The sequence below is a fragment of the Phallusia mammillata genome, chromosome 3, assembly GCF_965637545.1.
Source record: "Phallusia mammillata chromosome 3, kaPhaMamm4.hap1.1, whole genome shotgun sequence".
Taxonomy (NCBI): Eukaryota; Metazoa; Chordata; class Ascidiacea; order Phlebobranchia; family Ascidiidae; genus Phallusia; species Phallusia mammillata.
Genome location: NC_137254.1, coordinates 21742187 through 21755111, shown reverse-complemented (window position 1 = coordinate 21755111; position 12925 = coordinate 21742187). Strand labels below are relative to the sequence as shown.

Genomic DNA, 12925 nt, shown 5'->3' with positions numbered 1-12925 from the left:
TCAGCTTAAGAACACAAAACCAGTATCTGAAGTCTAAAACGATTTTGAAAGATTACAGGATGTTCAACATTGCTGGTAATAGTGTTACACCGCACTTTACGATCACAACGGCAAGCTTTACATTTAGTACCTGGAATAAATATAAAACCTAGACACGGTATTATCTCCTGTTGCTTGGAGCCTCATCAAATGTCATAAAAACCTGTCACCGGGCCGCTGAATTTCCTTTTTGTCACATGGCCGGCGTATAGCATGCGTATCGTAGCTTTTTTAACAGCATAAGGGCGTATATTACCACAATATACCACGTATGTCTTTGTTAGCCGAGCAAATATAAGCAGGTTGCCGTTGCTTTCTTGCTTGAATAGGAAATAGGCGAGATATGAGGCGTTAAGGTAACGATCGATTTTTGTTCCCTATATATTAAACCGATGCTGGGACGAGAATCTTACATTCGACTACGGCTTCTGTAGGTCAAATAGCGCTGTGTTGGTGCATGTTAGCGCTTCTATAATATGATTTCTACGCGGCCACCCAGAGGTACAGGTTTTGGTTAATTTGAGTATAAAGCCTGTCGGTCTTGTTCAAGCAAGCACCGTTTACATATGTAGTGACAGGCATTCTTTCAAGGCCTAGCGTCAACTGCTAAACCTTTTCGATCAAAGGTCAGTACAATTTACATGTAAATTTTTCAGCGTTAATAAGACCCTTCGCAAATATGTTAGTATTGTGAATCTTTTCGGGAATGAAGATAATTGGTAAATTCTTTTCAATGCTCCAGATATAGGTGAAAGTTATACCAAGCGCAACGACTTCATATAAAAATGGTTAGTTGATTTAAGAACGTGGTATGTGGGGTAAATACTGTTTTGTCAGGTTAATTTGTAAACTGGTCGTTACCATGAACTGGTAAAATGTACCTGAATTTCCCTTTTTTCGTGCAGCTTACAGACTTGTATCGCAACGTGTGAAATGGTAGTGTGACATTTTGGATGTTGACTAAAACGCTTGTCTAAAAGCATTGTTTTCATTTATACTTTGTTGGGTTTTAAGTCTCTACATCATTTTTGTTGTTTAATGGCTTTAAAATATAAAACGAATGTAGAAAACTTGTATTAATTCGTTGGCTTAAATTCTTTTTACTCGATAGTGGATTTTAATACAATGGTTGATTTTGATAATGTAAGACGCATTGAAGTGCTGTTGTGTGTATAAGTTTAGCTACAGACAGCTTACGATTTTAGGACTTCTTTATGTTACTAGACAAACATAGGTGCGACTTGCAATGTGGTAGACTACACCCAGTGCAGTTCAATAACTTTATAGTATGCTACAGAAGTGGGCAAATACATAATAGCTTTTAAATTTAATGTCAATATTTGAACGTATTCTTCTGATCTTTAGAAAGATGTTCGTCATTCAGTTTGAAATAGTAGTTGTTTGTTCGTTAAGTAGTCTATAGCTAGTGAATGAACTTGCTGACCTTTGTAAAAACTGGGTTATAGGCCTGAAAAAGACCTGGTTTCATTTGCGTTCTTGACAGTTTAAACCAAATAAATTATTTTGCAAAAAAAGATGTATTCAGTAAAATGGATAGAGTAAATCAACAACGTATCCAAAAAAATAAAATTTAGCTTTTGGTTATATCGATCATAGGTGAGCCCAAGGGTTTAACCATGGGTGTTTGTTATTTGTGCAGTTTAAATTTCGCTTAGGCTTCTGCAAAATATTTTCCTCTCTAAACATTGCAAATTTAAACAAATAAGGAAGTCAAAATGCCATCGGAATAATGGAAGCAGGCGTATGTTTAAGCATTTTTGCCACCAAGATGTTCTTTAATCTAAGAGCATGCCAATTCAATACCATCATCATCCGTTGTATGGAATATGCTGTTAGGTGGTTGATTGACATTTCCTAGATCCAAAAGGTTTAGCAAAATGTTGGTTTCAGTCCTATGGAGATTAATGTACACCGGACGAGATTTTTACAAGGCATTTCGGTACATTTTAGCTGTTATGTTGGCAGTTTTCTACCAACGAAATCGGCAATTTTTGATACAAGCACAAAGCCAAGTGCTGATTTTTATTCGGTTGCTAATTATTAGAAGTCGCTGAAAATGAGGAAATACGTAGCCCCAAAACCAATTAGATGCGTAGCCACAATGTGGTCTTACATATACCCCTCTTTCTGTAACATGCGGTTTAGTACAACCACTAATGCAAGCGGCTGTACATAATCTAAATTCACTGAACAACACCTTTCATTGCTCTCCTATGGGGTTTCGGCTTTGTTAACCTTACCACGCCGTTTGTCGTATTGTGTACAAGCAAAAGGTTCTTTTGTGTACGGTTAGGGATTGTGTAAGGTTGTGACATGCGCCATTGTTATCTTGTCGGTTTAATTGGGCAACCAGGGCCGTTGGTGATAGCGTGATGATGTATTAAGGCCGTGGATCATAGATTTAACGTTGCTCGCGCAGAAAAATCGATATGTTTGGTAACCATCAGGTGCAGAAGGGAAATTTTCCGGCTGTGACCTTTATCATAATTTAAGCGTTATGGTTGTTACCTTGTGCATTTTCTATGCTTGTCACGCTTATTCAACAATAAAAAAGCAAAATACATTTCATTTATGCGGGTTAACATGTGGTGTTGCGTTTCGGTCGAAATTTCTTACCACACTGCACCTATTATGAACGGACGTTATAATTGCTCTTTTTTACATACAACAGACGCTTGACTATACAAAAGTGTATTTTTGACGCTTTTAAAGATTATGCAGACTTAATCTTTTTTCTATTTTTTTCGTTAGATTAGCGATGACTCATGATGACTGGTTTGGGTTTTACCCTGTCGAAACGCCATTTGCATGTAAGTTTCGTTTTATTTGCTACTTGTTGCGCCACCTTCATTGGCGCTATAGTTAATGTTTACTTTAGGGCCTATGTCACCAACAGGTCCTAAATCCTGTCAGTGTTTGCTGTAGCCGTTTCCGCTTATCGGACGTCGTTAAAACAAAAGCATGCGTTTGAAACCACAGAAAACATCCACGACTTTAAGAAAAAGGTCAACCTGCAATTTGGCATCTCTGTTTAAAATTTAAAAGCATAATTACAAGTTCATTGACCAAAGATTTTGACAAGACAGGTTTTTACGGGCTTTGAACCAGAGACTAACCCAAAATGTCCTTTTTGGGTTTTTCGTCGTGTCCAAATGGGGAAAACGTCATCTGTCTTAAAGCCCTATGGAAATTGATTTACTTATCTTAATGTGATTCGACCCCAAAAGAGTGTCGGGTACCCATCCTGATCATTTTTGTTTGTGTATGGATCATTCTTTTTTTATTTATTTTTCACGGGGTTTGAACCCAGGACTCTCCCGGGGACGAGCAGGGTTCCCGAACAGGTTTTTTTATGTCTGTATATGGGTCAGGCGCGCCGGACCTTTCGACCAAGTTCCTGCCCGTGTATGGATCATTCAGTCTAGACTCTAGAGGAAATAATTTCGGCTTTTCGGCTCTAGCTATCGGAGGAAACGTTGGTCGTGCAAACAAAGCTTGGTGGCGCTGTTGATTGGCCTGCCTTGTTCGTTCGGCTCGCGTCTTCTACGCCAGCACAAACTACTTCGAAAAGCAAGCATCTTAAATGATACTATTGCCTTGGAACTCGAACTGTTAATAGATATCGGTAAACAACATCAGTAGGAAAATAACATATGTTTGAATAATCTTCTTCGTTTGGTTTCCTTTCCTTTTTTTCTATTTTGCTTATTTTGTTCATGTTTAAGAAATATTACCGCCTGTAGGCGCAAAACATAACACTATCTGTATTACTTTTGCAGAATTTTTGATCAAGCGTCTTCGTATGACAAGGAACAACAAAAGAACGAAACTGTAAAAGAGATAAAATTAAACATAGTGAAAATTCTCTTTCGGCGATGTACTGGAAACGACAATGTTCCTCGGTCGGACTTCTCTACCACCAAGCACCGGCGTGTGGACAGTGCGATGTCTATCACTTGGTGGCGTTGAAGATGCTGTGGGTCTGTTATTAAGTGCGACGACAGGATACGATAAACTTCTTCGAGGCCTCAGTGTGCTTACAAAGCTATTCGTGTTGTGGCGTAGTTTTCGCCACGTCAGTCGAATCAACGAACGGCTTTCTTCGTTTTCGACCACCGTGACGAAGAAGAATATCACACCTGAGTGAAAATAATTATTTTAATGTCACTTGTTATTAAGTCAGTGACTAGTTTGTCCCTAGCCTAAGCGTATGCTCTATACATCTCAGTGCTTCACTTAACTTTGGCTTTATTGTCGTCTTTTAAAAATATGTTGTGTGTTATTAAAAGAGAAACCGTAAATACACAAATTAGTGAAAAAAAAAAAAAAAAAAAACGATAAACACTAAAAAACTTGTCCAGAATTGGAGCCTTAGCCTAACTTCTGAGTATAGTTTAGCAATTAATTTGTTTTTTCCGCTGACTTTGTGGTACGCTTATGTAAAAATCTTTTTTTGGAAGCATTAACTAACCTTGTATTCCATTAAGACACGTGTGTACGAAGATAAGATAACAGAAGTATGGTTGCGGAACAAACGAACTAACGAATCCAATAATCCATGGAAATCCAAGCAGCGGATTGAGCTTAAGAAAAGCAATAAACGATTTTCTTGCAGCCTTTATGTTGTTTTGGTTTTCGGTGCCTTGCTGTCCGCTGGGCTGAAACAGTATATACTTTTGTTAACAAAATAGTAAATGGCCTGGTTAGAAAGGTCTTCTAAAGGCGAATTTTTAATCGGTGTACAACACCAGCACAAGAATAATAAAGATGTACCCATAGTGCATTAGAAATAACAGAGGCATTATACGCTTTTTTACAGTTTAATTCCGTCATTTGAAAAACACTATTATTTTTTATTTTTTTAAATACAAATAAACAGTTGTCAAAACAGTGAGGACAAATTCAACGTTCAAAACTTTGTAAACATTATGTGTCAGGACTCGATGACTCCAAATGCATTTTTTAAATGTTAGTTTCAGTACGAACAGGTGAAGCCCTACCCTGTACTTTCGACTTTCTTTTTTCAAACGACCAATGACAGCTACGAGTCTGAGGGTGATTGCAAAGTTAAGGATATAACTCATCAACACAGGAACAAACGCTGCCCAGGTCAGGTCCTTTGCCAGGTAGCACACATCTCCATCTGTACAAAATAAATGAGATTGTCCGTTATATAACCATGTGTTTCATCTTATATGTCAACAAAAAAGCGAAGAAGTAAAAAGAAACAAAAAATAACAAATTGGTTTTCTGCTCAGTACAGTCTAGCTGCCTCGTGTTTCGTCATTCAGCATACAGTTATTAAACTGTGCAGTGGTTTAAAATCATGTAAAACGGTCGAGTATCAATACAACGCAGTTTATCACCAGCCTACCTTCGTCCTGCAGCATTGTTGTATTAAGCATGTGGTCTGTATCTTCTGACAATCTCACATATGGCACTAAAAAAGCACAAACGATACAAATAACGAAAATTTTTTTCTACAAAACTGAAATTATCCAAAAAGTATTGTTATTGTTTTTACCTTGGGTAACCATGGCAACCGTTAACGTCCCGCCAGCGATTACCATCGGCAGTAGCCAACCAATAACGTGCTTCCATTTTCCCAATGCTTTGTTGCCCATGACAACCAAAACATAGAGTAAAATTCCCTCCACCGACATCCATGCAAAGTTGCACAACAGGAAAAAGTGCGTCAACGCCGTTATGACGTAACAAAACCAGTCGGGTGACGCGTGCGGGGCGCCACCGGGTATGTGTAATTTCATGTTTGAGTTGTCCATCAGTAGAACAAGATGAAGGCAGAGCATGGAAAGAGCAAAGCACATATGAACCGTATTTCGTTCAACTGTCCTCTCCGATGTTTGACGAGCGTAGGCAAAGAAGGCGACGCTGACAGTTAGGAATGCGATTGAGAATCCACTGACAACGAAACTTATCATCTGGAGATAAAAATATTTTAATTACGCTTTAAAATACCGAGTGTTTTGTGAACATATAACAGAGAACCAGGCATATTTACAACAAAAAATACAAGCTAATATACATGTACAGAGCACCACAACGTTTCTACAATTACTGCGCAGGCAATTGGGGGACAAACGCGGTACACATTAAACAAAAATTTAGTCTCTTCTGTGGCTTTTATTTGACCTGACGATGACAAGTAATTGTCGAAATGTTATGATGCTTTATAATATACGTATTGTATTGTTTTGCTGATAATATTTAGAACTGTGCATTGTGTACCCAGGTCTATTTAGGTTTTAGGGACACAGAAAATAGTAACCTGAACAGTCTTACCTGAAGAGTAACACCACATAGGCCATCAGAGGGCGCCATGTCGTATACATCGACCCCAACCAATTTCTCACGATTACTCGGCACCAGAAGCATAATAGCGAAGTTGGTTGTGTGGTTGCAAAAGCATGTAAACTTTCCGTCTGATACTGACTTCATTTCGCAACCGTAATCCGACCATAGTAGCTCGTATACATCGTAATACACACACTTTGATAACAAAGTTTTCGAAGTTGTTTCCGTCCCTTGGATTCGAAATTTCACAGGCATACTCTTCTTAATATTAGTCTGGTATGCTGTTACAGATAGAACGTTGGATCTTTCAGGAAACGTCCATACTCCTTTTGGTGGTTCTGTGGCGTTAGGGTACATATGTTGGCATAAAGAGTCAGTGACAAAAAAACCCTTTTGGGAGCATGCATTCTCTTCTGTGCCATTACTGTCCATTGGTACTATCTCATTCTGAAGACTTTGCATTGAAACTTCAGCGCAAGCCTGTAGTATTTCTGGTACGCTTTTGTAATTGGCGGTTACAACAGCCAGACTTCCAACCTGTGTTGCATTCTGAGAAAGTGATCTTATGGGTCTACTTAGAGTGCTGTTTGGAAACCGCACGGTGCCATCTGCGTTGACGTCCAGATGTGTCACATTACTTGCAGCAATGTGTTCCAATCGTACTTCAAGTTCATCGCTGTCGAAAATCAACTGCTGTGAGCCTTTTCCGAGAGACGCTGCAGAAAAATCTAAAACTGCGTCCATTTGCTCAAGGAGGGCTGACGGTGTCAGACTATCTAAAAAAACATATCATATTATGCGGATCGCTTAAACCAGCGGTTCTCAACCAGTGGGCCATACAAGCATTTTGATTGGGCCACAGATCAATCAAATAGAAAGCTGTTTTTAGGAATTTGCTTTCATTTGTGTCGCTACACTCAGTTTTACAAAAATAATGGCTTGGGGAGAAATTGAGAAGGGATGTAAATTAATTTGAATTTAACTATTTACGGTATAAAGTTACTTTGAGTTTCTGCAACACTTTATGTTTATGATGTAATAAACTACTTGGGATTACAATAAAGCCAGATAGCAGCATATTCATTGTCCAATTACTCGGTCATAACTGAAAGTGCTTGATTAAAGAAGGGAAACTGCTATTTTATGATTTTGTTTCGCATTGAGTTATATTGAACTTATATTCTGTTTGAAATATGTTCTGCTTTTTTTCTGAACCTGTTTTATAGTTGTTTTTTTCTTTCATAAAAATTTACTGGGCCACAGAATTTTTGAGCAATGAAAATGGGCCACGAAAGAAAAAAGGTTGAGAACCACTGGCTTAAACCCAAAATAACGTTGAAAACCTCAAAGTGTAAAGTAATCACACCTCAAAACCAAACGATTTCCCGAATTTGATTTTTACTAAACAATTAAGTGTCGTCGTTGTTTTTTGAAAACAATTTACCTAAATTATCCGAAAATAGTTCAGGTAAGAGGCCAAGTCCCATTTTGCTATGTTCGTGTTGATCAAGTACATTTAAGTAATAATAATTAACCATCTAATGTGGGTTTTTAATGTCATCCAATTGCAAAGATCTATTTGTTGTATTGTTTTTACAAAAATATTTCCAGAAATTGTTTCAAAACTTTATGTGCAAGAATATGAAAGATATTATTATCAAGCGAAATAAACCTTTTACCATATACCACGTCCAAGCTGTACATCATTGAACCGTCTTTTATCTCTTTACTTTACTGTATTTAACTTGTTATTTTTTTATATTTACCTCGATTAGAGATGTTCTTAGACGAGGCAACTTCTTTCCAAGCATCGGTATTTTCTGATTTCAGCAGGTTACTGGTTACTCTCATAAAACTCAGTGCGTAATTTGAAATCAAGTCATCCCTAGCCTCCTACAAACACATTTATCCTTAGCAACATCACATATAAGTCAACGCGTTTGTTATAAAGTTATTGTATCAAAATAAGCATTGTTTCAAAAGCATGAAGCCAATAAATGATTCGCGGACAGTGTACATTGTTTTGATGGCTATGCTAGTCACTACGGCCGATGTCTTGTCACCAACGTCACTGATGGGATTTCAATTTCTTTATAAGTCAAAACAGTGTGCACTGTCTGCAGCTTTAATATTGATTTCCTATTTAATTAGCTAACTATACCAACCTCTGCTTCTTTGCTTTCATGCGGCCCTCTAAAATCATTTGCTGGCCCTTCCATGTGGTGCGGTGCGAGCATGGGCAGTAGGTCCTCAACAATTGTTGACAATTCATTCGGTAAAATCGGTGCAGAATCCGGAGATTTCTCTTTAGATGGCGTCTCAATCGCTGAACTGATGTTGTTCATTAAGTCCGAAGCGCTAGGTAAATTCTGGGGGCCAGAAATTTCAACGACGTTAATGCCAAAAACTGAAGGAACAGGTGGTTGATTTTCACTGCCTACAGTGGCTGACTCAGCATTCGCCACTGATGAAGTCGTTGCTGCTGGTGACTCGACATGATCGTATTGCTGATCGGCATATTGTTCATGTTTTGAATCCTGATAGACTTTTGTCCTTTCAGGTATTGTTGAGTCGTTTGTGTGTTCACTAACATTAGCATCGTCCGAGTTAAATTCGTGGATAGGCACAATACCATCAAAAAAACTAAAATCGTCGCTATTCTCCAACTTATCATCGCTTTCGGGGTCTTTGCCGTTTGTATATTCATCACTGTCCATTGAAACTTGATGAAAACTGCTTACATCTGTTGCTGTCCTATTTAGCACACTTGTAGAGTTTGACAGTGTACCGTTTCCGGTTGTATTCCCTACCCCTACAGTGGTGTCCCGCTTAGCCAATGGTTGCTTGTGCAGTTTTATAGTGGTAGCCTTGATGTGAGGAAGTATGGTTGACAAGCGGCCATTCAAATGTTTCAGGAATTCTTGCTTCTGAATTTCCAGCTCTTGCTGGGTAAACAATGGTGATGTTTTAATGCTTCTTGTCGGTATTATTTCGGTTTCTCTTTTGGCGTCTGTTTTGATACCTGGGACTGCAGTAGTTGGTTTGAAATCAGTTACTTTAATGGCGTTGCCATTTTCGTTTTCACAAAACCTTGCGTTGATTGCTGTGAACAAAGGAAAATAACAAATATCACAACAGGGAACGAATCTCCAAAACAAAGCATCTCAGCCATAAATTAAAGTTATCCAAAGCTGCCACGCAAGGTATACAATTTGTTAAGTCAGCCCATGGCAGTTTCATAGCCGAGTTAAATAATTGAGGCTTAATGGTCGTTGTGTAAACTTTCAATACTTTTAGTAAGCGATGGCGTAGGGAGTTTTGAAAGTTTATTATTGCCAAACTCAATTTGCATGATGAAAATTTAATGTGTCTCCCGCCTTCCGCTTAGTTAAATTAAAAAATTAGCATCTGGAAACAAACTAAGCTCATGGTAATTTGTAAGCTATCTTGCAATGAAGTTTATGTTGCGTATGCACATTGCACATTATACAAATACACTAAAACCGAATTCGGCTTCTCCGTGAAACTCATCAAATATTAAGAAGAAGAAAATCTACGCAGTTGAAATCACGCCTAGTACGTCCTGACGCCGGGTAACGGCGATATGACGTATAAATTTCAATTGACGTCACGCCTGTCATGCATTAAATTCTAGGTAACGAATTCTCTGAATTGACGGCTTGAAGATATGTTTAACGAACCTGTTTGCCTTTGGCACAGGTAACCCCTGGTGATCGACTTTTTTACTGGATTTATGATTGCAACGAGGTGTGGCGGGGTCGGCATGACTTGATACTCATTCAGAGCTTTTTGGAAGCCATCTTCGAGAATTGTACCGTTAAGATGTTCAATGGCTCCTCGTCTACAATGATACAGATTGAATAATACCATGTAATAAAACTCCTGATTTATATCAAACATAAGTTATAACTGTGAAACCGAAATTTGTATCTAAGTGTCAATGTAAGTTAACTTACCGGACGTTTAGGTGCAGACCGACTACAGCTTGAGGTAAGTTATTCTCCTTAATTTTCTTCTGAATGAATTCAATCTGAAAAGCAAGCCAACTAAATTAACAAAACACGACTTTATTATGAGCAGGTGGAAAGGTGATGAAAATGGACCTTTATAAAAAAGGCCTATAAAAAAAAATCCCCACAGGTGAAAACTAAAAGTCTCTTTTACACAAATTGGAACTTAGCAAGTCTTGGTCAAAACAAATGCCGACTTTAAATTAACATAACTTCGGATATTTCCCCTATAGGCCAGTAATGTAGACTACAACGTTTGAGAACTGAGCCAAAATGTTTAATTTTGAGTCGACTTAGTAACAACCGCTTGCGATAAATCATATTGATATTTCGCTTAGGATCCAAAAATTCCGGTCAACAACGAAATTATTTCCATTTTTAATGTTGTTCTTTTCCGACCGGTAAAGTAATCGGCACTAATCGTTAATTAGGCATATCCGCCTTTGAACACAGTCAACTTCCTTGCCGGGCATTTTCAGTGATGACTCAAAACAAGTCCAGGTGCAAACAGCTTCAAACGGAAAATTTCCAACATTCAATCACAGTAGGCCTACGGCTGTTCGAGAATTTTCGTTTTATATAGTTGGCCTTAATAAACTTGTGTGTAAATATGGGTAAATCTAGACGTAAATGCCCCCAAAATTTCTTTGGGCTTCATTAAGCCAACCTGGTAACTGTAGAAACATTGACAATTTTACCAGGACTTTTTGACTTCAATGGTCTTTGCGTTGTTTAGCAGTTTTTGTTGGCGCCACGGTGAGCAAAATACACTGGGTGTGCTAATGTGCTTTAAGCGTGGCTTTTTTAATTTATCTCGTTAAGCCGGAAGTGTGTAAATGTAAATTTTCTATTGTGTAAACCAATTTCGATGTTTCAGTGATTTGAAAAGTTTTAAATAGAAAAAAAAAACGTTTTTCTATCCTAAATGTTTTAAATTAACTATCGACTTTGTTTTACCATGACGTTTTAGCACCCACCTTTTCAACACTATCTATCGTTGCAAGCTGACCTCCAAACTGACGACATGCTTCGGTCGAATTCTTTGGAGTTACTGCCCTGGTTAAGAATTTATATTCCGTGCCGGATTTGTCACAAAAAATGGATTTTTCTAAAATACAAAACATCGATTCTCGTCTTTCTGGTTGTGGTGTTGTACAGTTTCCGTCACACATGGTATTGGTTTAAATTCTTGCAATAACTACAGTAAAAACGGTTAATCCTGATCTTCATCTAACTCTATAATACAAACGATTTATGATGCTTTTTCTGAACAAACGCTTTGTTATCTTGGAATATGGTATCTGGATTTTGGCCTAATTCGGAGAATAATTGCTTTGTTTGCATCTCCTAATCTGGATATTTTACATTGCAATGACAAATTTGTAAATTAAATTACACTGAAGTTACGCGGTGGTTTTTGACAACTGCTTACTGTTTGATACTTTTTACATTGTAATGTTTGCTGTGTTTATAAAATTGTGTAGCGTTGACACTGGATTCATTAATACTTCGGGTCTGGCCGTCATTAATACCACGCTTATGACAATAGTCAAATGCCAATGTTTGTCCCCCGTTAATCTTTAGACACTCAGTAACTATACATACCAATATGATGGACAAATATATTTATTTGTCTTGAATTGTATCGTTATTGGGTGGTTAATTACCCCAAAGAAGTTGATTTGTAACGATCACTTATATCCTAGCGCAAAGCTTAAAAAACGACATTGGATAAATCGGTTCTTTGCCTAATCCGAATAGATTTTTTGGTCAAACAAGTCCGGTTTAATCGAGGTTATTAAAATAGGAAACATGCAAAATAGTATCATCTTACCTTTATGCTGGGTAACGTTTGCATAAACTTGTATCGTTTTTAGAGACAGCAGACAACAAACATAAATAACGTACTTTAACATATTTTTTTTAATCTTATGTCCATATTTTCCTGAAAAACGCACACGTATGATTTAACACTTTTCCTGGTCTTGCTTTCAATTTACATGCCATGCAAATCGAAATCAACTCCACTTCCATACCTCAGTGCTAATGAACTCCAACCTTGCATCAGAAATAAATTTCAGACCTAGATTTGCTTGACCAGACGTTTTGAACTGAAAAATTTAATCCATTTCTATTGTTTTTTTGTAAACCTGTGGCTTAACAAGCGTCTGAATTTCAGGGCATTGTTTACGCCTGGAAGGCTGTTGTCAGGTCAAATGTGCCAATCACGAAAATGAAATTTGTGCACTTCCAATTACCGTTAGACTGCTGCAAATTACGTTTTTTTCTGGCAAGCGCAATGTGATCATGCAAAAATATTAAACATTTTCACGGAATAACTTAATTGCAGTAAATGCACCAATCATAAACATTCTTCAGGCTTGAGAATTTCAAAATACGTTTATATTTAACACGAACGCGGTCAGGGTTGTGCGGCAATTCTCCTATTTTTGTCTTGTGTTGTTCTAAATTTGTGACAAACATATGACGTGGATGATGACGTACTCCTACAATCATGT

The 12925-nt window shown here is 37.7% G+C and overlaps 1 protein-coding gene across 1 annotated transcript; it reads right to left on the bottom strand.

Annotated features, from left to right (window-relative positions):
• Positions 1 to 3906: 3906 nt before the first annotated feature.
• On the bottom strand, positions 3907 to 12333 carry LOC145219831 (uncharacterized). The gene is made up of 12 exons (XM_080087139.1): positions 12241 to 12333; positions 11384 to 11514; positions 10353 to 10426; positions 10077 to 10237; positions 8541 to 9478; positions 8142 to 8268; positions 6364 to 7151; positions 5585 to 6002; positions 5435 to 5500; positions 5061 to 5203; positions 4532 to 4718; positions 3907 to 4199 (listed from the first exon to the last, which is right to left on the bottom strand). Exons 1-12 carry the CDS (start codon positions 12320 to 12322, stop codon positions 3907 to 3909), a joined length of 3408 nt encoding a protein of 1135 aa, XP_079943265.1. The 5' UTR covers positions 12323 to 12333.
• Positions 12334 to 12925: the final 592 nt, after the last annotated feature.